This window comes from Colius striatus, chromosome 6 (genome assembly GCF_028858725.1).
Source record: "Colius striatus isolate bColStr4 chromosome 6, bColStr4.1.hap1, whole genome shotgun sequence".
Classification (NCBI taxonomy): Eukaryota; Metazoa; Chordata; class Aves; order Coliiformes; family Coliidae; genus Colius; species Colius striatus.
This window is the reverse complement of record NC_084764.1, coordinates 1,349,985-1,371,907: the sequence shown is the minus strand read 5'-3', so window position 1 is coordinate 1,371,907 and position 21,923 is coordinate 1,349,985. Positions and strand designations below refer to the sequence as shown.

At 43.1% G+C, this 21,923-nt stretch overlaps 1 protein-coding gene across 1 annotated transcript in view; it reads left to right on the top strand.

The window, feature by feature from the left end:
• The window catches only part of LOC104553573 (cytochrome c oxidase assembly protein COX16 homolog, mitochondrial), a 28,252-nt gene extending 8,311 nt beyond the window's left edge, over nt 1-19,941 (top strand). Inside the window, exons 3-4 of the mRNA XM_061997567.1 lie at nt 10,991-11,053; nt 19,567-19,941. Of these exons, the coding sequence (XP_061853551.1) occupies nt 10,991-11,053; nt 19,567-19,683 (180 nt within the window). The 3' untranslated portion in view covers nt 19,684-19,941. The remainder of the gene's footprint in view (nt 1-10,990; nt 11,054-19,566) is intronic.
• The last annotated feature ends 1,982 nt before the right edge of the window (nt 19,942-21,923 follow it).

Here is a 21,923-nt window from a genome sequence, read left to right as displayed (position 1 = left end):
GATAAACCTCTGTGTAACCTCAGGTGCCGACAGATTTTTGGACGCATATCTTCAAGTGGGATTTATTTTCTCTAGAAAAGACCATCTCTGTTTATTCACCTGACTGTAGGAGGGGCCTAAAGAAGAGACTCGATGCTCTAAGTCAAAAGTTTAGATGGGTAAAATTAGGTGAGATGAAGCCTCCCTTAAATATTCTTTCTGTGATGCTTCATTGGTGAGCTAGCAGAGAACTCAAAGGTAGAGGAACTCTTATTTAATCCTGTGCTTATGTCTGAGGTATTCTGTGATCCTGGAGAGTTTGTTCAGTGGTTTCACAGGAGGTAGTACTAAAAACATCCCGTTTGATCTGCATGTGAACAGAATCAGAGTATCTGTAACTGAAGCCTTTGGATGAGAAAAGTATCCTTTCTGAAGTTGTCAGCAAGGGAACATGGGGTCATCTTAGCATCTATCACCAAACTGGGAAGAATAATTAAGTCTTCTAGCATCCTAAATATGCCTGCTCACGTGTTTAATTGGTTTCAGTAAGCTAATTATACAAGCACACTGTGGCAAGGGATTGATGCTGGTGATTATAGTTGCCTTGTCTCCTGGGGTTTTTTCCCTTAAGCAGGTCAGGTTAGCCCAACTCTCAAGTCTGATGAAGACAAACTTTGTTTCATTTCCTTGTCTAAGTAGATTTAGTTGCCTTTCAAAGACTAAATTTGTTAATGAGCTTGGCCCCAGGTCCTCCAAAAATGAAGGAAATAATGCAGTGCAGTGCTGTTTGGTGCTTCAGAGAATGTGAGAGTCGAACACTGATGGCTGCTTACAGGAGGAAAGAAGAATCATCTCTGTCAGTCATTTACGTAATGAAGCCCATTGTACTAAATGGAAGCAGCCCTGGCTTTCAGGCACGTCCTGCTTAGTGCAGGGCTTCAGAACTGGACGTTAAGTGAGGCAGCCTGGCTCCTGGTTGCTGGCTCAGCAGGTGCCCCTCCAGTGCCTTTGTTGCTGTTGCCAGGGGGAATTTGGAACTTGTTGCATTCTTTAGCCGTGGTTCATCCAAGGTAGTAATTTCATCCCTGCAATATGCCACAGAAATGAAAGGGTAGCAGAGCTTCTCATGCTGTGCATTGTGCTGGTACCAGATGTTCATACGTCAGCTGCTTGCTCGTTTCGGTTCAGTCCAGAGGGATTGTGTGGAAATGAGCTCTTTAGCCGTGCTCTGAAGACTTTGAGCTTCAGCTGCTAAGGTTGGGCTCCTGATTTCGCACCAATTTCAGCGAAAACAAATCCATTTTATTGGAGCTTAAACGACTTCCTCCCTCTGTCTCTGAACTGCTGCTTACTCAGCTCACTGGGATACCAGAGGCGTGTGTCTGCCTTTGTCACACATCCTTTCATTTCAGCTTATTAACCAATGTTAATAGGACATCCTTTCCACTCTGTAAAAGGCAGCTGTGGAGCATGCCACGTAGGTTCTGCACACAAGCAAACTTTGTTCAGATGCACCAAAGTCCAGATAGCTTGTCCCCACTTTCCAGGCACCACGCAGCCACATGACATCTGCCACCTGCCTGTGCTGCCCAGCTTCTGAGAATTCCCAGGCAAATGGCTAAATTTGTCCTTTTGGGGGGTTTTTTGACCAGGACAGAATTTCTGTGTGGCAAAAAAAGGACTGTGTCTGTAGAAACCTGGATATCTGGCAGCTTCTCCTCAGATAATGTAGCCTCTCTGTGGCAAAACAGAGAACAGAGTGCAAGTGTTGAGTTCCTCGTTTTCAGCAGAAGCCAGTTTTTCCATTCCATAATTCTTGATGGTGTTTCTGTTGTCAAGATTAGATTCAGATGAAGAGAAAGTTATTAACTCGAGAAAGTCATTGTGATGCCGCTGCAAGTGGAACTAATTTCAGTACATAAAATGTTGATGGCTTTCAGATCTGTACATTTTCTGTGCTACCACGACTCCCGGTCGCTTGCTGTAAATCCTGTCACATTGCCACAATTAATTACTAGTATTTTTGCCTTGCAATTGAAGTGATTACAAGTGTGTAATTTAGCTTCAGGCAGCTTTTAGCCAAAACATAATTTAATATCCAGCTGTTTTTCCCTTCACCTCCCTCAAGCACCAGGAAACACGTAGCTTTCCAGACTCCTCTCGTGAAGCCAACAGCCGTGGTGACAGCGGATTGAAGCTCAAACAGAAGTCCCTAGATCAGGGGTTTCTGCATTTCTGGACTTGTACAACACTACCATTCATACCAAGAAAACAGTGAAAACCCTTTGCCCAGGAGTGCTTCCGTTTTATGTGTGATCTCTGTCTAAATGGACCTTCCCTTCTCCTTTGCGTTTTGAAGCTAGAAAGACTCAAATCAGTTGGTTCTGTTCCAAACTACAGCTGTGCATCAGTCTGGAAAAGCAGAGCCCCAACTTATGTCTGGGGAACAACCACTAATGAGAGGGAGAAACACATAATCTGTCTCTCTCCAAATATCTGTCACTGCAGAAAGCGTGCATAGGTTCACTTGTGATTCAATAGGTGATCTGCTTTCCCCAGAGTCTCTGGTGAACCTCCTGCATGTTGTGTCAGGCAGCCTTAACTGCCTTTTTGGATGAGACATAAAACCGAGATGTTGCCTTTAGAACCTTAATGAGTTCTGAACTGAATGTTTGTAGCTGGTGCAATGTTATCTCCCTGCAGCACTGCTCAAGGAGGGCAGAAAGTGCCTGAGGTGGTGGTGTCCTTGTGTGAGCAGATGGGCAGCTGTGGGGCTGAGAAATGCACAGGTTCTCTGTAACAAGTTCTCCCTCCACTAAAGTACATCTGGCAAAACAGAAAGCCGGTAACTTTGTGCCACGGGTTCGTGTGGAGGCGGTTTGCTTCGTGACATGGAGAGGGGGCTGCAGTGCACAGCCGGTAAAGAGCTCTAGGACTTCCCTCCGCCTCTGGGGCTTGGATCCCCCTCCGACCCGCCTGGGTTTGGACCCACCTCCCGCCCGGCGGGGCCAGTCTGGCGCGAGCGCTAATTAGGGACGGGAACTGGGAGTGCGCTGAGGGAGGCGGGAGTGAAGGACAAGATGGCGGCTGAGGGGCAGGACAAGATGGCGGGCGAGGGGCGGGGAGAGAGGTGAAAGGGCAGGGCCGATGGAGGCAAGCACGTGGAGCCAGCGGCAGGAGAGGCACAGGGAGCCATGCCGGACCAGAGAGACCCTTTTCAGCCCGCGACGAGCCCCTGACTGAGGCGGTGGGAGTTGTAGACTCCGGGTCAGTTTAGGCCCCAACCCCGAGACGAAGAACTGCGATGGCAGCGGCCCCTGCAGGGCTGCCCGAGGTGTGGGGGAGCCCGAGCTGGAGCAAGGGAGGGCTGGCGAGGAGTGCTTCTCTTCAGCAGTGAGGGAAGCGGCCAGAGACGTGAGGAGAGGACTGACCGCAGCCCCGTTGCCAGCCCCCGGCGCCGGTGATGCGGAGAGGAGGTAATGGCAGCGGGCTGAGGGCTCTGAGGGGGGAAGAGAGGAGGCGGGGGAAAGGGGATCTTAAAGGGCTGGTTGCGCTTCCATCGCTCGCCCTGCTTTTCCATTGGAGGATTCTGTTTGTTATGTTTTACCTAGAGGCGGGTTCGGGTAAATTTCATTTTCCCCGAGCTGAGTAGCCTGCTCTGCTTTGTCCCGGACTATAAACGGCGATTAAGCTCTCCACGCCCTTCGGGAGTCCCAGAGTCTGTGGTACTTAAACTCTAATCGTGGTCTTTTGTCCCTGGATGAGTCTAAACGACGACTCTTTGTTATTCCTGTTTTAATTACACCAGGCCTTAGCACTTTGTCTTCCTTTAACATACCCATTAGAATATCTGGGCCTTTCCCAGGTAGACGTGTTATCTATCGAAAGATATCCGACCACTGGTTTTAAAAGAAAACGATGCGTGGTGAACACCGGTGTTGCACATTCTAGCGATATGCAATATAGCTACTTTGGAAGGTGAAAAACTCTCTGTAAGTGCAAAGCGTTGGAGCAGACTTTTTCATCTTACGGTGAAACTTCACTAGATGTCAGTGTGGAAAGTATTTTAACTCAAATGCTCTGTGAACTGTGTAGAACGAGATGTGTAAACTCCTTGGAGGCATGCAGATTTAGGATGGCAGTTACTACGATCTGACAGTTGGGGAGTTTCTTAAGATGTAATTAATTTGTAGAAATGAAGCTTCACAGTGACCAAAGAAGTTTGGTAAGTTCACATTGAATTCTGAAGGTTGTTTCTGTGCAAATACACAAAGTAGTTCATTTTTTTTTGCAGAGAATTGTGAGATTTCTACTCGATAAAATACATTTTTAAACATAATAGTTTTAGGGTTAAAAGAACAGGAGATTTTTGAGGTTTGTTTTATATTGTTGATTATTTTGAGTCAGCAAAATCGGTTGGTTCGTGTTTGGAAGAAAGTGAAAAGGGAATTTGGGAAGAAATGCACAGAATACTTAGCCAGTTCCTCTCTTGGTGCTGTTGGGTTGCAGGGTATCCAAGATGTAACCAAAGCCCAGGAATGCCAGCTTTGAGATCCTGTGTTGGAGAGCTCTTCCATTCTGACTGAAGGGTGAGAACTGTAGTTGAGTCTGTACTCAGGACTGGTTCATCTTTATGCATGTAGCAAAATCTACTTCCAGAACCACCAAGGGTCTTGCTGTTAGTCCTGAGCTGCTGGAGTTTTTTTGTCTAGTGGAGTGTTTTATTTTCTAGTAGAAAGAACATCTTTTGCACTGAATTTTGCTGTGAAGGGGGATTTATGCTGACATACTCCGAGCCAAGGTTTAACATGGTAATTTGTTTTATAAATCAAATCAATGTACACCTGCAAATAACGCTTTCTGCATTCTTCTAAGAACTGAACACTGTAGAACTTTTGTTGCTTTTGATGACCTTATTGATGAGAAATCTAGATATCCTTAAGTGCTTGCTGCAGTACAGGATGGGTTGCTCATCATATGAGCTTTTAAGTGCATTTCCTATGGCATTATTATGTGAAAAGGTGTGGTCTGGAGTTTGGGTTTGTAGGTCTTTATTTTGATCCATCTTGAAGCAAGTAGATGATTTGGGTTTTGAGAGATCACTGGTGCACCATGTAACTCTGGGAACTGCTGCTGTAATAACATTTTACATTGCTCCTTTGGAAGCCTCTGCATTGATTTCTGCCAGAGGCTGCATGAGGTTATTTTCTTTAACCGTTTCTATTCTATGCAGATCTTGGAGTCAAAGGACACAAACCAGGTTTTGCATCTAATCTCAGCTGTCTCCCCAGTGTTTAGAAGTATTCTTCTCCAAGGGTGTGCAGTACCTCAGTGTATTTTTCATGTGTCGAATACTATAAAGTAATTAAAGGATGTTGTGAGTGAAGTGGCATGAAATGGTATGTTTTGCCTTGCCTCTTCTCTGCTATCCAAGACTATATGCCAAAGAGTCTGGCACGAGTACAGCCTTTGTTGTACTTTACAACCTTTACAAGCTTTGTTCCTTTAATTCCTTAAGTAGATTGGCACATAGCTTGGCTGTAGTTTACACTGTGCTTCCTGAGTCCTGGGATTTATCCTCTCCTGTCTGCAGTTTCTCATTCTGCTCATAAACCACAATTTGGAATATTTATGGCATAGATTTTTGTCACAATTTATGCGAGTCTTTCCTTCTCAGGGAAGATTAAAGTTGACTGAGCCATGCAAGATTGCTGATTTTCCATTTAGAGGAGTTAGGCATATGATAAATGTTTTCAAAGAAGATATTCTGTTGGGAGAGACCAAAATGGTGGTTCTGGTTTACTCTAAAAGATGGGTGGGGAGAACAAAATGAAGACTTTCATGTGAGCAGTCATTTTGGGGATACCACAGTAGAATCGTATCACTCTATTTATGCTGGTTTGAGCAGATTAAAAAGCTTAAATCAGCTGCTTTACATTCAAGCAATCATGCTTCCCCATTTCCAAAGTGAAAGCTGAGATCTTTCTCAGTGGTATATTATTTTGTGAAGGGTAGGGTAGGAAGAGATTTAGTAAAGCTAACTAGTTTTAGGGTAGACACGTCTGTCACCTCTGGAAATGTGTGCTAGAGGGAAAGTTTTGTAAGACTCTGGCATTCAGAAATGTGGGCAGTACATGCCAGTCTCTGGACCCAAGTATGCAACTTACTGCAGTGGCTTATGTGAGAGAAGACTGTTAAAAACACAGTCCCCTTCTCATGACGTGGTTGTCTCCTGACAGTTTCCTTGTGTAGTAATTGAACCCTCCATTTTAGAAGATGTAATATGTTTGAGGCTGGGTTTGCACTGAAACCCATGGCCACAAATAGTAAGTGGGCAAATAGATAGTAACAGTTATAGCTGAGAAAGAGACTGCTTGTGAAAGTGGGCTATTTAAATGGCAGATCCAGGCATGGAGTGGATTGTGGACAACTGGGATGCTATCCTGAAAACAGAATGTGAATCAGCTTGCTCCTCCATGCAGAGAGGGTGCTAAACAGGAGTGACACTGCCAGTCTGCTTTCATAGAAGCATTGGATTGTCTAGAAGAGACCTTTCAAGCTCATCTAGTCCAACCCACTTGCAAGAAGTGGGGACAGATTCAACTAGAGCAGGTTGCTCAGAGCGTCCTCCAACCTGACCTTGAATGTTCCCAGGGATGGGGCATCTACCACCTTTCTGGGCAACCTGTGCCAGTGTTTCACCACCCTCACTGTAAAAAAAAATCATTATATCTAGCCTCAATCTACTCTCTTGGTGTAAAACCATTGCCCCTTGTCTGACCACAACAAGCCCTGTTAGAAAGTTTGTCCTTTTTGTTACAAGCCCCCTTTAATTATTGGAAGGCTGCAGTCAGGTCTCCTTGGAGCCTTGTTCTCTAGGCTGAACAACCCCAGCTCTCAGCTTTCCTCATAGGAGAGGTGCTCCATCCCTCAGAACATCAAAAGGATGTGGTGATGGTGTTGTTTGGGCTGCTTTGTGGAAGAGCCATGCCTTCCACGTTCTGGAGGTGAAATTAGTGGCATTTACAAGATTCATGGTCTCTCTTGGTGTTATTTGCTTCTGACCTGAACTGAACTGTGGTCACTGAGGAGCAGCACAAAATTGTTAGTCAAAGAATTTTTTTTAGTAGCAGCACTTTTTGATTTATAACTGTTCCAGAAAGACTTGCCTGGCAAACAAAAGTTTCCCTTTGCTGAGGAAAGTGTAGAGAGGCCAACAGTTCATCCCAGAGCGCTGCTGGAGTCTCTGGTTCGGGAGGGGCTGCAGGCTCCGGCTGTTCCTGCTTTGCTTTGAAGTGGTGGCCCTTGTCAGCACCTCGAGGTGAACCTTTTCTTCCACCCAGGAGTTCTGTCTAGGTTCTAACTGAAGAAGTGAAATGTCAGCCTTAAAATAAGAAGTGGCAGCCAGATTTTAAAAGGATTTTAGGCACTTACAGCCTCAACCTGTGAAGATCCTGAAGAATAATTTTGTGCTTAATCCCCGTTCCTTGTAGCCACCTAAATCTCTATCTTTGGGAACCTTTGGAAGTTTAGTAAGGGTAAATCTGAAGGAACAGTGGAGTGTGAAATGGAACACAATTCTAAGTGGAAAATGTTGTTCTTGAACCTCTTCTGAGGTTTGTACATACACCTGCCTTGCACTTTGACTGGCTGGAAACGTTCTCGGAGGATTTTGCACTAGACATGCTTATTTCATGTTTCATTCATTTTTGCTTCAAGTGCTGCACAGGGAGAAGAAACTCGGTACCCCAGAATAAAAAATAGTGAAGCCTTGAAGCATGATATTGACAGTATTGGTTTTGAAGCCTTGCAGGCAGCTTCGCATGAAAGCTGTCTCAACACTCACGTCAAGTATTGCAGTGGCTTTTCAGTAAGAATTCAGTGTCAAGCCATGTTGTAATTAGAAGTCCACACATCTTTGAATTCCATATTTAGGGACAAAGCCTGGATTTAAATAAATCTTAAATCTGAGCTTTTGCCAGACAAGAAGGAGTCCTCTTAGCATGAAGTGATACTGTCTTTGGTTCCTTCCTGCCTCTTAAATAATGGTGCAGAGGACGCTGCCAGGCTGTTATGGCATTTGAGCTTTGTCTGCTTCCTCCATGATATTTACTAATAGGGGTTTGTATTCATAATTCAGCTGATGATTCATTTGCCAGTACACAGCTCAGTACTTTTAGCTCATTTGGCAGTATGCGTGTTGGCATCATGAAAGCAAAATGTATGTGTTGGCATTTGGATCTCGGGGCAGATGTGTAATATAAAGGAGCTACCACTTTGGCAAGGCTGCTTTCCTGGCTCTGCCCACATTTGAAGTGTCCCCTGGTTGTGATCTGTGATCATGGCTCTTGATGACCTCTATCTGCCATTTCAGAATGACTCAATTATTGTGTGGAGTCAAGTAGGTTTAAATTATCCTACCAGGGTAACTATGTAGGGGACAAAAAAGGTAAAGACAAGAGGAAATACATGCAACTTGGAGCAAAAGAACATGTTCTGCAGAGTGGACTTAAGTCTTTCGTGTGCCTGTATGCTAAATAGTAAGAGGTGCTAAAAATGTGTGTATAGTTTGCTCTCAAAACAGGGTTTAACTCCTTTTTTTTTTGTTAGGCTGATTTGCTGAATGAAATTCCTGCTTCTAAAGAAGGTGTTTCCCTCCTTTTCTACTTTTGTCAGTGTTAAAGGTACAGCATCAAACAGCTGTAGCAAGTATTGGGCTGCTGTGTTTCCTTGCAGAAACTGTTTTGAAGTTGGTTGTCTACTCAGTCTCATGGTCTATGGCCAGAACACCACTGTCTTGCCTGGTCTTCTCAGGCTGATTTCAAAGGTCTCCTGCTCACAGGTGTCTGTACAAGAGATAAATGGGCACTTTTAAAATACTTGTAACCCTTTCCTTGCAATTCTGTCATCATTCACCACTCAGAGCCCAGCTCGTGCTGTTATGAAACAGTAACTGAGGACAGGGATTTGCAGGGGGTATCTGTAACTGAGGAGGGGTAGGAGTCTGAGGAGAGGTCTATAAATGAGAAGGGGTCTACAAATGAGAAATCCCTGGAGCCTGGTATCAACACCACACATGGAAAAAACACACTAAAAATTGCTAAAAGAAAACTCCATCATGGGGATATTGAGCTGTCTTTGTGAGTTCAATTCTGGCTGTGGTTAGTGAAATAAAAATGCTGCTCTAACCACGTTATCATGGGTGCTTTGTTATTAAATGAATGGAAAATTTAGGAGGAAATAAAACTCTCTTGCTTCTTCACTTGCTGAAGCATTTGTTTTCCACTTGTCCATATGTGTGTTGCAAGAACACCAGGCATAACAAATAGTGTTTGTATTTAGTTCTGAACACAGTGAGGTCTGTGATCACTCTTATCTGTGTGAAAGCGAGCTCCAAAGCCTGTCTGGCTGCCCAAAGAGTTGGCATTTCTGCTTGTGTGATGGATGGGTTTGTTGTTCTAATGAAGCATGACTGCTGTTGGAGGTTGTGGTTGAAGAAGGAGAGAGGCAATCCATCTTTAATGAGAGGCAGTTCTAGAGAGGCCTTGAATGCCAAGGCAGACATGGGGAATTTCAGTATTTACTGGATGTAGAGGGCTGGTGCAGAGACATAACTTGTGTTACAAGCATTTGTAATTATTACCACAAAGAAGGTGGGACCTGCAGCCTCTACAAACTTCAACCATTTCAGATGTCTTGGCTTAGTTCTGGAGTGTAATGAGTCTGGAGGCTGCAAATGCATGTATTTCTATGGCCAGATCTCTGGTCAGATAGGGAAATCAAACCTCTGGCCATGCACAGATGGTGTTAGATTTGCCTGTCTGAGCATCCCTAGGAATTGAGGTCTCACAGGCTGCATACTAACTAGCAGGCAGTGCCTGTAATCAAAGAGAATGTTATGGCTTAGGGAAGTTGTTCAGGGCAGTTCCCATGAGTACTGGCAGTAGGTATATCTTTTAAACACCTCTGAGGATCAGGGATCATCGATCAGGGAAATTTTAGAACCTCTTCCCTCCTTTTTTCTTTTCTAAACAGATTATAGACATTTGAGATTGGTTGTGATGAGGGTCATTGAGCCCTTTCCAAATCAAGAAGCAGCAAATTAACAACTTTTCTTCACTGAACCAGTAGTAGTTGTACTAGTGGAACTAAGCACATTACCAGTCTCCTTACACATCTGAGTTGTTTAACACTGCTTGTATTCAAGGTCTAAAAATGAGAGTGTTTTCTCGTGGTAGATTTGATATTTTGGGTAGCCTGAAGACTGTGCTGCATATGTGGCTGATGTCTGTTTGGGGAGAATATAAAATGCTTTCTCTGAGCATGAGGAATGCTGATTATCTTTTTCTCCTTTGATGCTACTCTTAGGCCTGTGGGAGAAAGATGTTATTTAGCAAAGGGAGGGATGAACATAACTTCTGGGCTCGGAAGAAGTTAAGACAGGGAACATGTGCTGTGATTCAAGAACGTGTCTGTTCTTAGATTTGCTCTTTGAACAAACTTCCCTGGAAGGTGGCAGGAATCACCAGCATTGTCAGTGCAGCATCAGGACTGGGAAAGAAGGGTGTGTTCACCAGAAAATCAGAAGTTTGCCTCATGCTTAGACCTGAAAAAACAGACTATAGTGTCTAGCTAGTCACTGAACACAACATTCGGGAGTGAAATATGTAATGGGATCACTGTTCTCTCTCTCTCGGTCTTGTTTCATTTGTTTAAGGCTTTGTGTAGTTGGAGAGTTTCAAACTGAACAGTTACAGATTTAAGTACCCAAGGTAATGCAAGTGCAGGGCTAGTTACAAATGTGCTTCCTTTTTAATTTGAAAAGTTTGGGTGTTAATCTCTCTCTAGCCCAGTTCTTGTACTGTGTTCATCATCCTGGTAGCTGAACAGAGCACAAACTCGTTTAGAGGAGAGGAAGGTTTGCATGTAGCAGTATTTAGTTTATTTGAGGTTCATCTTTTTCTCTGAAATGGGTGAAAGCAAACATCTTTGCTGTATTTTTGTCCTGCAGGTTGATCCAGCTTTGAAAGAGAAATTAAAGCAGAACACTGTGACGCTGGAATCTGAATATGAGGTAAAACAAATTTGTTGCTTGGGGCTCATAACCTTGGCTACCCTTGATTACTTTGGCCACTGGTGGGTTGTATCTGTCCCTAACTAAAATTAGATCAGCCATCTGCCTTTGACTCACTGAAGTCCAATAAAAACAAGGTTTTTATGTAAAGAAAGGTTTCTGAACATGCAGTGCTGCTCTCTGAAGAAAGCTTTACTTTGATACTCGGGTTCCAAATACAGCAGTACAAATAAATTCCACTGTTTCTGGGGTTAACCTGGTCTGTAACCTTAGAGATGATGTTGCCCTTGGATGGAAGGTGTATATCTGCGTGTCAGCACCTCTGCTGCATGAGTCTTGATCATCTTTGGAGCAAATGACAGAACAATGTGCTTGATGTGCTTTGTGCTCTCAAACAAACGCCATTCCCTTTTCATTGGTTCAGAAAATGTTATAGACAAGTGCCTCACTCTTTCCTAAGCAATGCATTTCCTTCAGACATCACTGAGCTCCAAAGTGCCTGTTTTGGGCAGGTTAGTAGCCAGAGTCTCATAAATCTTCAGGCCTGCAAAAAGCCTTGGTAGGAAAACTGGAAAAAGTCATCCTGTATCCAGAAACAAAGGATAAAAAGGTACTTTAAGGTGGTTTTTGATATTGTAAAATGACTTGGATCAAATGTCTGACTAAGACTTTAGCTCTGTGGTCTTTATGCTGAACACAGGTATTCTTTTCTTGTCCATTGGTCTCATAGCAAAACTTTTCTATTTATTGTTTTGTGATTAGTCTGAAATAAAAAGAAAACTTACCTCCTGTAGTCTCACATACATACCTGATTTCACAGGACATCTGCCTACCTGCCAGGTTTGTGGTAAGTGTTTCAATACTGCAAATCATTTGGAGCTGTCTCCTTTCCACAAAGAGCTGTGTGACGTGGTACGGGGAATAAAAGACTTTGGTACCTGTGTACATATGGAAAGCTGCAATGGAAACTCAAACCACACCAATCCATTAAGTTCTGATTGCCTCAGGGACTGTTGTGTGTCTGACTTTCTCTAGAACATACTGTAAGCCTGCTCTGATTTATTTATGTGGAAGAACCACAAGCAGTAAAAAGAACCACATCTCTCTGTTTAACTCACTACCCAACCCCAAAATCAGCTGTTCTGTATTCAGATATGCCTTTCTTTCTCTCCAGAAGGTAAGTAAACAGTTGAAGGATAATATTTAAATGGCCATAATTGCATTTGCTTTATGGATAAATCAATGGTAATGAAATGCAACGGGCATAACAGCATGTTACAAACCCACTTGTGTAATGAGGCTTCTTCCTGATGGACACAAATGACAGAAGCACTCTTATGGGGTTTTTTCCTACTCTAAACCACAGAGAGTTTCCAGGCTGAAATTCTTCCAGAGTGGAGTCTGGGTATTAGGAGGCAGAGCACTTCAACAAAACAAAGAGATTTACATTTCCACATGGCAAAAACAGATTCAGATCATTGTTTGGAACTCTGATGTCAATGTATGCTTTGCTGTGGACACCAACTTGCAAGCACTAGGTGTGTTCATTTCTTGCTTCAGTGAAGCTTGTGGGACTACCAGCAGTCAAGCACATACTTTGCAGACACAAATCTATCTAGTTGCTGAGTTACAGATGACATTTAGGAGAGTAGTTTTCCATGGCCTTGGTGTTTGAGGCTAGAGGGTTTTGTGGGTTTTTTTTTTCCCTTTATTTTTCACCCATCCAAAATACAGCTCTGAAGAACATCATTTAATTCCATATGTGTGTATATGTCACGTTGGAGGGATACACTGGTGGCTGCTACTAAATATGATAAGAGATCAAAAGCAGTTAAAATAAAAAGTTGCTGTTTTGATATGTAAAGCTTTATTTTACAATGTTAGGAGCATGATACCTGCAGCTGCTACTGAGGGTGCCGAGCCCTTTCTTTTGAGGCATGGCTGTCTGATGTCCCTTGGCCCTCTCCCTAAGGCCTCAAAAAACACCTCGTTGTCTTTACAGAAATGTACAGATTGAATCCATACCAAATGAGTGTAGAATATCAGAGTTTCTGCTACAAGCATACATTCTTCATGGACGTGTTGTAAAAGGTACAGGCATTTCTGGTATTTCAGACATGGTGAAGTCTCCGTTATGATGGTGAAAAAGAAATTGTAATCACAGGTTTGATCAATTTACTGTGAGGAAATTGGCATAAAGACATTTTCCTACTTTCTCATTTACTGAAATACATATTCTTGAGTTGTACAAAATTGACTTGTTTCACAGGAGTATTTCTGGCCAGGATCCTGCTTTGAGGAGGAAAGCATTTGCATGTGTAATTCATACTGCATTTCTTATATCTCAGATCTGTTAACAATGCCGTTTATCTTGTGCCTTGGGATGTGCCAGAGAAGCAAGCTGCCTTTGCATGTGTTCTTCATTGTTTATTCATTCCTCTCGCACACTTGTGTGTCCTCATATGGCCAATTAGTCCTTGCTGCTCCCCTCTGCCTAATACATCATTGTTCTGTCCACTAGTGACACCGGTACTAATGTGGTGTGGTTGTGCTGCTGAGCTGGGCCTTGTAGAACACACTGTAAAAAATGTCAAGTGTTTGACCTGTGACAAAAGCCTCGGGTGTGTCATTTGGAAGCACAGAATTATTGTTTGCAAGATGTTTAACAATCCCAGTACATTCCTTTTCCTGACTTCAAATGCACTCTCAGAATAACATTCCTCATTCTAGCACTTGGTTTCTGTGCTTCTGTGAAATTAATGGCCTGATGCATACTAAAAAGTCTGGCCTCAGTCAGTTACATCAGACCCTGAAATAAAGAAGTATTGTTTAGGGTTTTTGAAGCAAGTAAAAACATATTAAAGCAGAATTTATTACACTTTACAGTGGAAAAATGAGCGAAGTTTGAGTCGAGTACGTGATACCTGGTGGGAACCAGTTGAAGGCAGAGGGGAAAAAGATGTTAAGAATTGCTGTGGAAACAGTAAATGAGAAGTTACACAGCAGAGAAGATTGATAAAAGATGCTAAAGACATCAAAGAGTTGTTTGATAAATAAGCTGATGAGGATGTGGGTAAGAGGATGGTGTTGCAGCAAACTAAGAATGAAACAATGAGAACGGTAAGTCGTGAGCTGCCACGATGGCAAAGTAACCACCAACATTCAAGCAACAGCTTTTCGTTTCTTTCAGAGGAAAAAATTCCTTTGCGTTCAAATCAGAAGAGATAATGGATGTGCATCCAAATCCCTTACTCACTGAACAAGGTGTCATTTCATATCTGTTAGGCTCTGATGATTTATAGCCGGCTTTCAAGAAAATGCTTGGAAGACTTCAGTGGTTGCTGAGAGCCTCAAACTGGGAAAGTTGGTTGTGTCAGAGTCATCCCTGAGCAGGGAGATGGTATTTGTAAGTGTTCTGTGAGATTTGGAACACATCTGGCCAATACTGAGAACTTTTTTTCAGCAACCTGGAAGAAATTGTAAAGTCAATACCGATATGCAAGAAGTATTGAAACAGTACAAGCATGGCAAGGCAGGGACAGAGAGCTGTGTGTATTACCTGACAAGCTGGGCCCATTACATTAACAAAATACCTTTTAAAGTAACCAAAGTTACTTGTTTGAGAATCTACTTTACATCTACTTCTGTCCACGTTATGAACAGCATTTTGAAAGTGGGATGGGAGGCAGAACAGGTTGAATAGATTAACCCAGGGCTCAGGAAAATGCCTTAAAAGAAATGTAAAGATCTAAATCTTTTTAAAAGTACCAAAAAGAATGTTGGTTATGTATCATCAGTACCTTCACGAGAAAGTGCTGACTACTGAAGATTTTTTATGGTGGCAAAGATGCTAAAATTAGAAGTAAGGTCCATTATTAATGGCAGGGAATATCACTTGGACACAACAGCAAGAAAAATAGGTTCTGTGTCTTTCAGAGTATCAAAACTGAAGCTTTTGAAAGCTTTCCTTCAACTGATTGTAAGCTACTGGACTGAGCATGGGCTGAGGGAATGTGGTGTGCAGATAGTCAGAGAACACCGCTCTCTTTACATATATGAATATTGAGCAGATTTTGCTCCCCATGATTGAATAGATCACAGAAGGTCAGTATTAACTGTGGACAGAAGTTGTGTAACTCTCCTGAGAATTCCAGCAAAAGTATTGTAATTGCATTGTGGAAGTGTTTATTCAGGACAGCTCAAAAGGTAAAAGCAGGTTTTTGGAGAGATGGATTGGGAATATAACCTCTAGAATTACCATTTTAGGAGTAAGAGAAGAACTTGAGTAGGCTCTTCAGGAAAAAGTTTCAAGCCCCTTGAATGCTCATTTGACTTAACATGGGCAATTGTAGTGCCAGGAGAATGGAAGGAACATTTTTCTGCAGAAGGGACAGTGCAGTAACACCGTGATTTGTAGTGCTGAAGAGATGCATGGGAGCCTGTGGGTGTGAAGGAGGGCAATTCCTCAGTACCAGTAGCTGAAATCTGCAAGTGCCTTGTTGCTGCCATTATCAATACCAGAGGATTAGCAAGTGTGCTGTTGTTTAAGAATTAACAGATTAGCGTGTGGAATTGATCCACTTTAGTGTCTGTGAAGATACTAGTGGCTAAGTACCTTGAGCTGTTTGAGAGGTGACAAAGATGTTTGGGGGGAAAAAATGTCAAAAGTCTGTCTCTGGCTGCTGCTTTTTGAGAGGACACCCTCACAAAGCCAGGCTGCTTTAATGCATTTCTGTCCCTGCAGCTTTCAGCCCTGAGCATGTGACGGAAATGCCCTGGCTCATCCTTCATCTGCAAACAGGTCTGCTTCCTACAATGATGGAAATTGCCATGCTGAATTAGAGCAGTTTCTTTCTGCAGTTCTTTCTGAATTTATTGCATCAGGCTGTAAAGTAAACAGGATTTTCTTATCCCTCCTTCACCTGTGGGAAATGGAGATTAATACCAAACATTCTTTTACAAGCAAACACCTGGAATCCACTCACCCTGAGACCAATAGCTCTGAGTGAAATTCTGGACATTTCCATTTGTTTATTGTGGCACAAAGACTATTGTGCAAGAGCAGAATTCAGGCTCTCTTTAAAACATTAGTTGTATTTTAAGGCTGACAGGGGATTGTGGCTTTTTACTTAATACCAAGCCAGGTGTTGGAACCAGCTTTAAGAAGTGAAGGTCTCTTTTGCATCCTTATTGGTACCTTTGTGCTAGGCAAGCTGTTTAACACAAGTCTTCAAAGGCAAGTGTGTGGCAAACAGTTGATTTTTTGTTCTTGGTCACTGTGCCTGTCTGCATAGCTGCAGTTTTCCCTTAAATTTACAGCCTCTGTCAGTCCTGTACTTTCAAGAGACAGTTTAACTGATTTAGTAAGTGAATCAGTAGATTTTAATGGACTACACTGATCTTACTTTAAACAGCTAATTTTCAATATCCTTTGGGCTATTTGAGACGAGTGGGGAAAGTGGTCCCGATCTGATCCAATTACATTTCATTGCAGTCTGCAGTGATTGACTGTTGAGTACATATGAAATGGGAGAAAAAGCATGTTGGTTTTTAGGCTGCCAGTTCATATAGATTTCAGTTTAGTAAAAGCTGGGAGTAGTTTGCTCTCTTGATGCTGTGTCTCCATGAAGTTAGGTGGGCAGAGTCCAGGTGAGTAAGAAAAAGAAAGATGATAAGAAATCAGGAAGACCCAGCCAGTTAGAATGAAAGAGGTTGGCTTCATCAGAACTAGTTGCTTGCCTGAAGTCTCACTGAAGAACACAGGCAATCTGAAGGAGCTTTGTGAGGCGCTTGCGCTGCACCCAGTCGATACAAGGACCGTCAGTTTGGTCTTATTCTCAGCACTAAGATTGATTCCCCACTTCCCATCTCCAGGAAAGCAGGGCTCCACCACACTCAGTGGTTTCTTGGGAGTGAAATGCAATCACTCCAAACATCCCCCCTTTTCCTCTCCCAGCTTTTACCGCTGAGCACAGCACCATAGGGTAGGGAATATCCCTGGGGTCATGGGGCTCAGCTATCCTGGCTGTGTCCCTTCCCAGCCTTTGTGCCCGCCCAGCCGCTCGCTGGTGGAATGGGAAGCAAAAACCACTTCAGCACAAATCCAAAACACAGCCCCATGCTAGCTACTGTGAGGAAAATTAACTCCCTCCCTGTTTATTCTAGCCAAAACCAGCATAGGTAGGTAGGTACTGGTGAAAGGAGCTATGCAGTTAGAAGAGTATTGCAGAGCAGATTTCAGATCTCTTTCACTGCTCATACTCTTCATGCTTATCCACATGCAACAGGAGTCCTCTGTTGAAAACTGATACCATTGGTATAGAAGATTGGATTGTCTCCTCATACTACCTTCTGATGACTGAACTAATACCTGCCCCATGAGCTGTGGGTTCTTGCAGATTCTGTTGTGTGTCAGTAAAGAAGGTGCTTGCTTCTTGAATTGCAGCAAAGTATCAAACACAATCCTTGCATGTGCCACAAAATCTTAATGATCTCTGTATAAAAAGTTAAACCTCAGTCTGTGTGTTCATTACAGCTTTAATTCTTTGTTTTAATTGATAAAATGTCAGTAGATCTCTAGATCTCATCTGTAGCTTGAGACAGTGCCAGTTGCTGTACATAACCTTTGTTTTATTCTGTCAGTGTATCACAGTGTTTCCCAGGTACCTTTACACTTTGCTTTGGAAACTTGCAAAATACCTTCTTGTATTTAGATTGTGTAGTTTCCTGTTTGGGACAAACCTCTTCTCTGGAAGGTCTTGTCTGAGGTTTCGGGGGCAGAGCAATGTGAACTTCTGGTAAAAATCTCCGACATGACTCTTTCTTTGATAGGCTACATAAATCAGTCTATCTTTAGACACTACAGGTTTTGGTGTGTATATTTTAAATGCTGATTTTTGTTCAGATTTTGGGAGCTGAGATCTTGGTAACTGTGTGGAACCTTAGTGTTTAATAAAACCAGCATGCTTCCCTTCACGACCATGGCTCCCTTGGAATCGGATGTTACGTTCCAAATTCGCAATCAGAGTGGATAGTCAGAGCTGTGTGGGATGATGGGTACCTTCCCTCCTTCCATGTCAGCTCACATCTCTTGCACTTGGAATAAGCTCCAGCTAATCACACTATAAAGCAGTGAAGGCAATTCTCCAGAAATACTTGTGAATACAATACTACCTTGTGAAACTGTGCTGTGTTTGTACGTGTGCTCTCATAGATCTCCTGTTGAACATTGCCTCATTTCTTTTGATATCTGACTAACCTCATTGCAATTTCCTCAATTGTAGAAGTGGCAGAAAACTTCCATATAACATGAACTAACAGCAGCAGGTCTGTTGTGTTAGAGCTGCTGAATTACTCTGTGACTGTTACTTAAGTCCCTTGGTGTTTGCCATTTATTTGGATGGTTGATATCCTCCCAATTAGACCACAGGCTCAGGGCAAGGCTAAGTATCTTCTAATGTATTTTTTACAGTGTTTGCTGAGATGAAGCCTAGATGACAAATCAGAGGTTCAAATCACACTGCAGTATGTGTCACTGATGGCACTGCCCTGCGCAGTGGCGTGTACAACAGCCCTGCTTCTGGCAGCGGTGCACACGCCCCTCCTCAGTCTCATGTTGGCAGATCCCCATTGGGAACCATGTTCTGTTCCACAGGCTGGTGGGGGGACTTGTCTGTGTCTGCTGGGAAGGGACTTCTACGTCTGCCAGTAAGACTATGGTGAGGCAGGGTATGTTTGTGTTCTTCAACTGCAGCACTTGGTAAGTAAGGTGAAGAGGGCACCTGGTCTTCATTTTGCATGCCTCTAAGGCTAGATAAATACTGCAGTCAGTGGTCATTCTGAGTGGTGATGATAGCAACAGACAAGGAGATAATTAAAATCTTGATAGTTATTAAGTGTCTGGCAGGTAGCATCTCTCACATGTGACTTAGTGAGAGACGTATCTGTGGTGACTGGGTGCCGTGGGAAGCCAGGCAGCAGAAAGCAGCACATACCTCTCTCAAGTTAAAGCCATATGGATTGAAGTGGATTGCACTGTTACTGTCTCTCTTTGTGCTGGATAATTGATTGCTTCCAGAATGTGGTTGTGCTGACAGGATACTTCAGATCACTAATTACTAATCTTGTTTGAGCTACACCAATGCTTATCTGCTACTTCAGTACTTGGCAGACTTGCAGTTGAAGAACAGATCTGGAAAACAAAGTGAGAGAAGAAAGAAAAGAGATAGCTTCAGTCATACTCAGATGCTGGAGTGATTCTTGTCCTTAGATGTTATTTATCTGTTGATAAGGAGAATCAGCAGTGCCCACCCTTCTCATTTATGTAGCTCTGGGGATAACTCCCAGGCTATTTTTCCTTGCTGTTGAGCTTCACTTGCAGAGTAGATGAAAGTTCATCAGCCCAGTAATGATCCTGAGTTTCTTGTGCAGAAAATAAAACCATCTAGAGTAATCCATACTTGAAATCATGGAGCTGTCCAGGTGATGCTGCTGTTTTTGCTCTGTATCTGCAGAAGCTGGAAAAGTCTGACTTGGATAACTGGGAGAACATCAGGGGACCCAGTCTGTGGGAAGATTCCAGGACTGTTCAGCAGCAGCGACGGGAGGCTCTGCGGCTCAAGGCAGAATGACTGAGCAAGCCTGCTTCCCTGCCTCTGGGGAGAAAAACGGGCTCAGGATGGACTGTCTTCTTTTTCAATCCGGTGTCAAGAAGAGACATGGGATGGAGGGACTGCACCAAGCAACTGCTACTGGTGTATATATGAGTAACTGTGAGATCAGTCTGAAAGGCACTGTGCTATATGAAGCTCTTTGTCTGCATCCATGTGTAGAGAGTTCCACAGGCTGTATACATAAACTCTGAATAAAGAAAAATACATAAATCCTGATTATTCTACTGAGAATATCCCACTGTTTTTCAGTCCTTGTTGTTCAACACTGAGATGCTTCAGCAAGGAATAATATTTCAGGAGTAACTTGTCAGTACCAGAAGCTGTCGTCCTAATGAGAGCAGTGCTGTCATCATCTTGATGTGTGTGAGCAGATAAATGCAGCATCAGGGAGCCCCTGCATGACTCTAGGCCCTTAAGCTTGGAAGGGACCACAAGCATAGGAGCTATTTGGAACAGTGAGTCCATTTTAGGCTGAGTAATCTTGTTTCATTTCCAGGAACTTGACTGTACAGAGGCATGTACAGAGTGTCAGCTGGCAGCTGCTCAAAAGCTGTGGTTAGCTTTCCGTGATTAGTTTATTGATACCTTCATGCAGGCAGGACCTTTGCACTGGAACTTCTCAGCTTAGGTTGGAAGGATTCTTCCTTGCTAAGAGCTGTGCATTTTCTCTGTGTGCAGGTATTGTAGCAGAGTCTTCCTGGACCACTCTATAGTGGTCAACTTAACACGTGTTATTCCATGTATGTTTGTGCACATGCACAGGAAGTTTTTATCTCTTGATGAATTCCTTTGAAATAGTTGTCTTTTTGTATTTGTCTGTGTGTGCTAAACGTTTGCTGCTGGAGGAATGCATGCTAACATCCAGGAACCTTCTGCTGAGGCAGGTGGAGGAAGAAGCAGCTAATACATTTTTCAACACCTTCTGACAAGATGTTATGACAGGCTTGTGAGAGTCATTCAGAGGAATGGAGTGGTAGAGCACAGATCAACAGGAGATTCCAGATTCAAAGTATTCAGTGACACTGATATTTAAATCCTTTTGGAACTGTCCAAGAGGTGTTGTCTGATTCCTTTCTGCCAGACCTGTCAAGTGCAATCTGTCTTTTTGAGGGCTTTTTAAGGGTAGCCTCCTTGTCCTTGTGTAAATTGTCCCTCAGCACTTGATTTTCTCCGTCTCTCAGTGATGAGGTCGAGTCTGTCAGGAAGAACAATCAACACTGATGTTTAGAGAGTTGCAAAGCAATTCATAAAGCATTGCATGAAATAGCTTGTTTGGGATGTGTTTTCTTCTCATGGAGTGGTGAAGATCATCAAGTGTTGCATGTTATCTAGAACAAGGTTGGAACTGTACGTTTGCATGTGTCTCTGTTCAACACCAGATAGATCTTTGGCTCTAAATAAATGTAGGAACAAATCTAACCACGAAGTGAAGCAGAGGAGCAATACAAGAGTGAGGTAGTCTCAAATGCTACGGGGAAGCAACTGAAAAACTCCAGTATGGAGGCATTGAGCTGTACTAGACCTAGAGAAGTAGGAAATCGATTCACCTTTTGTCATTAGCTTTGCCTAAAAGATAAAACAATGCTCTTGGGCAAATCAAATATAAAACAGGACCAAAAGAAAGAGGAGTAATTAAAGCTGTGTATGTTGTTAAGCATTGTCAACTCTGAAGTTCAGATGCTGGTTCAGTTTCACTGACAGCAGCGAGATTGATTGCTCAAAGGATGTTACGCCTTGACTACGCTGATGGAGTATTCTCTGAGGTAGGGCTCCTGCTGTATCCCTGCTACTGTTATGGTACTGTCTGGACTGCTGGAAATGCTTCTTTACATCCCCCCAAACCAGCCAACAATGACTATTGCCAAGGACAGAAGCTGTACTTTTCATCAAATGGAGAGAGGTGTTCCAGCAAGTTCTCTGTATTGCCTTACACTGGGACAGTGGCTTCATGTTTTATGCTGTGCTTTTCTTAGCCAGTGCTTTGGAAATAATACTTAGGTATGTTGGGAGTCAGTTAAGGTCTCTGAGTTGTCATGCCATCTAAAGCAGAAGGCACTCCAGAAACGTGGAGAGTTCCAGTTCTCAGCACTAACAGGGGAGGCAAACTCCAGTTGGCTCAGGGCTTGTACTTAGTTTGGCTGCTCATTTCATTTATGCTTTTGAAAGCCACAGCACTTCTGGTTACCTCTAAGGCATCT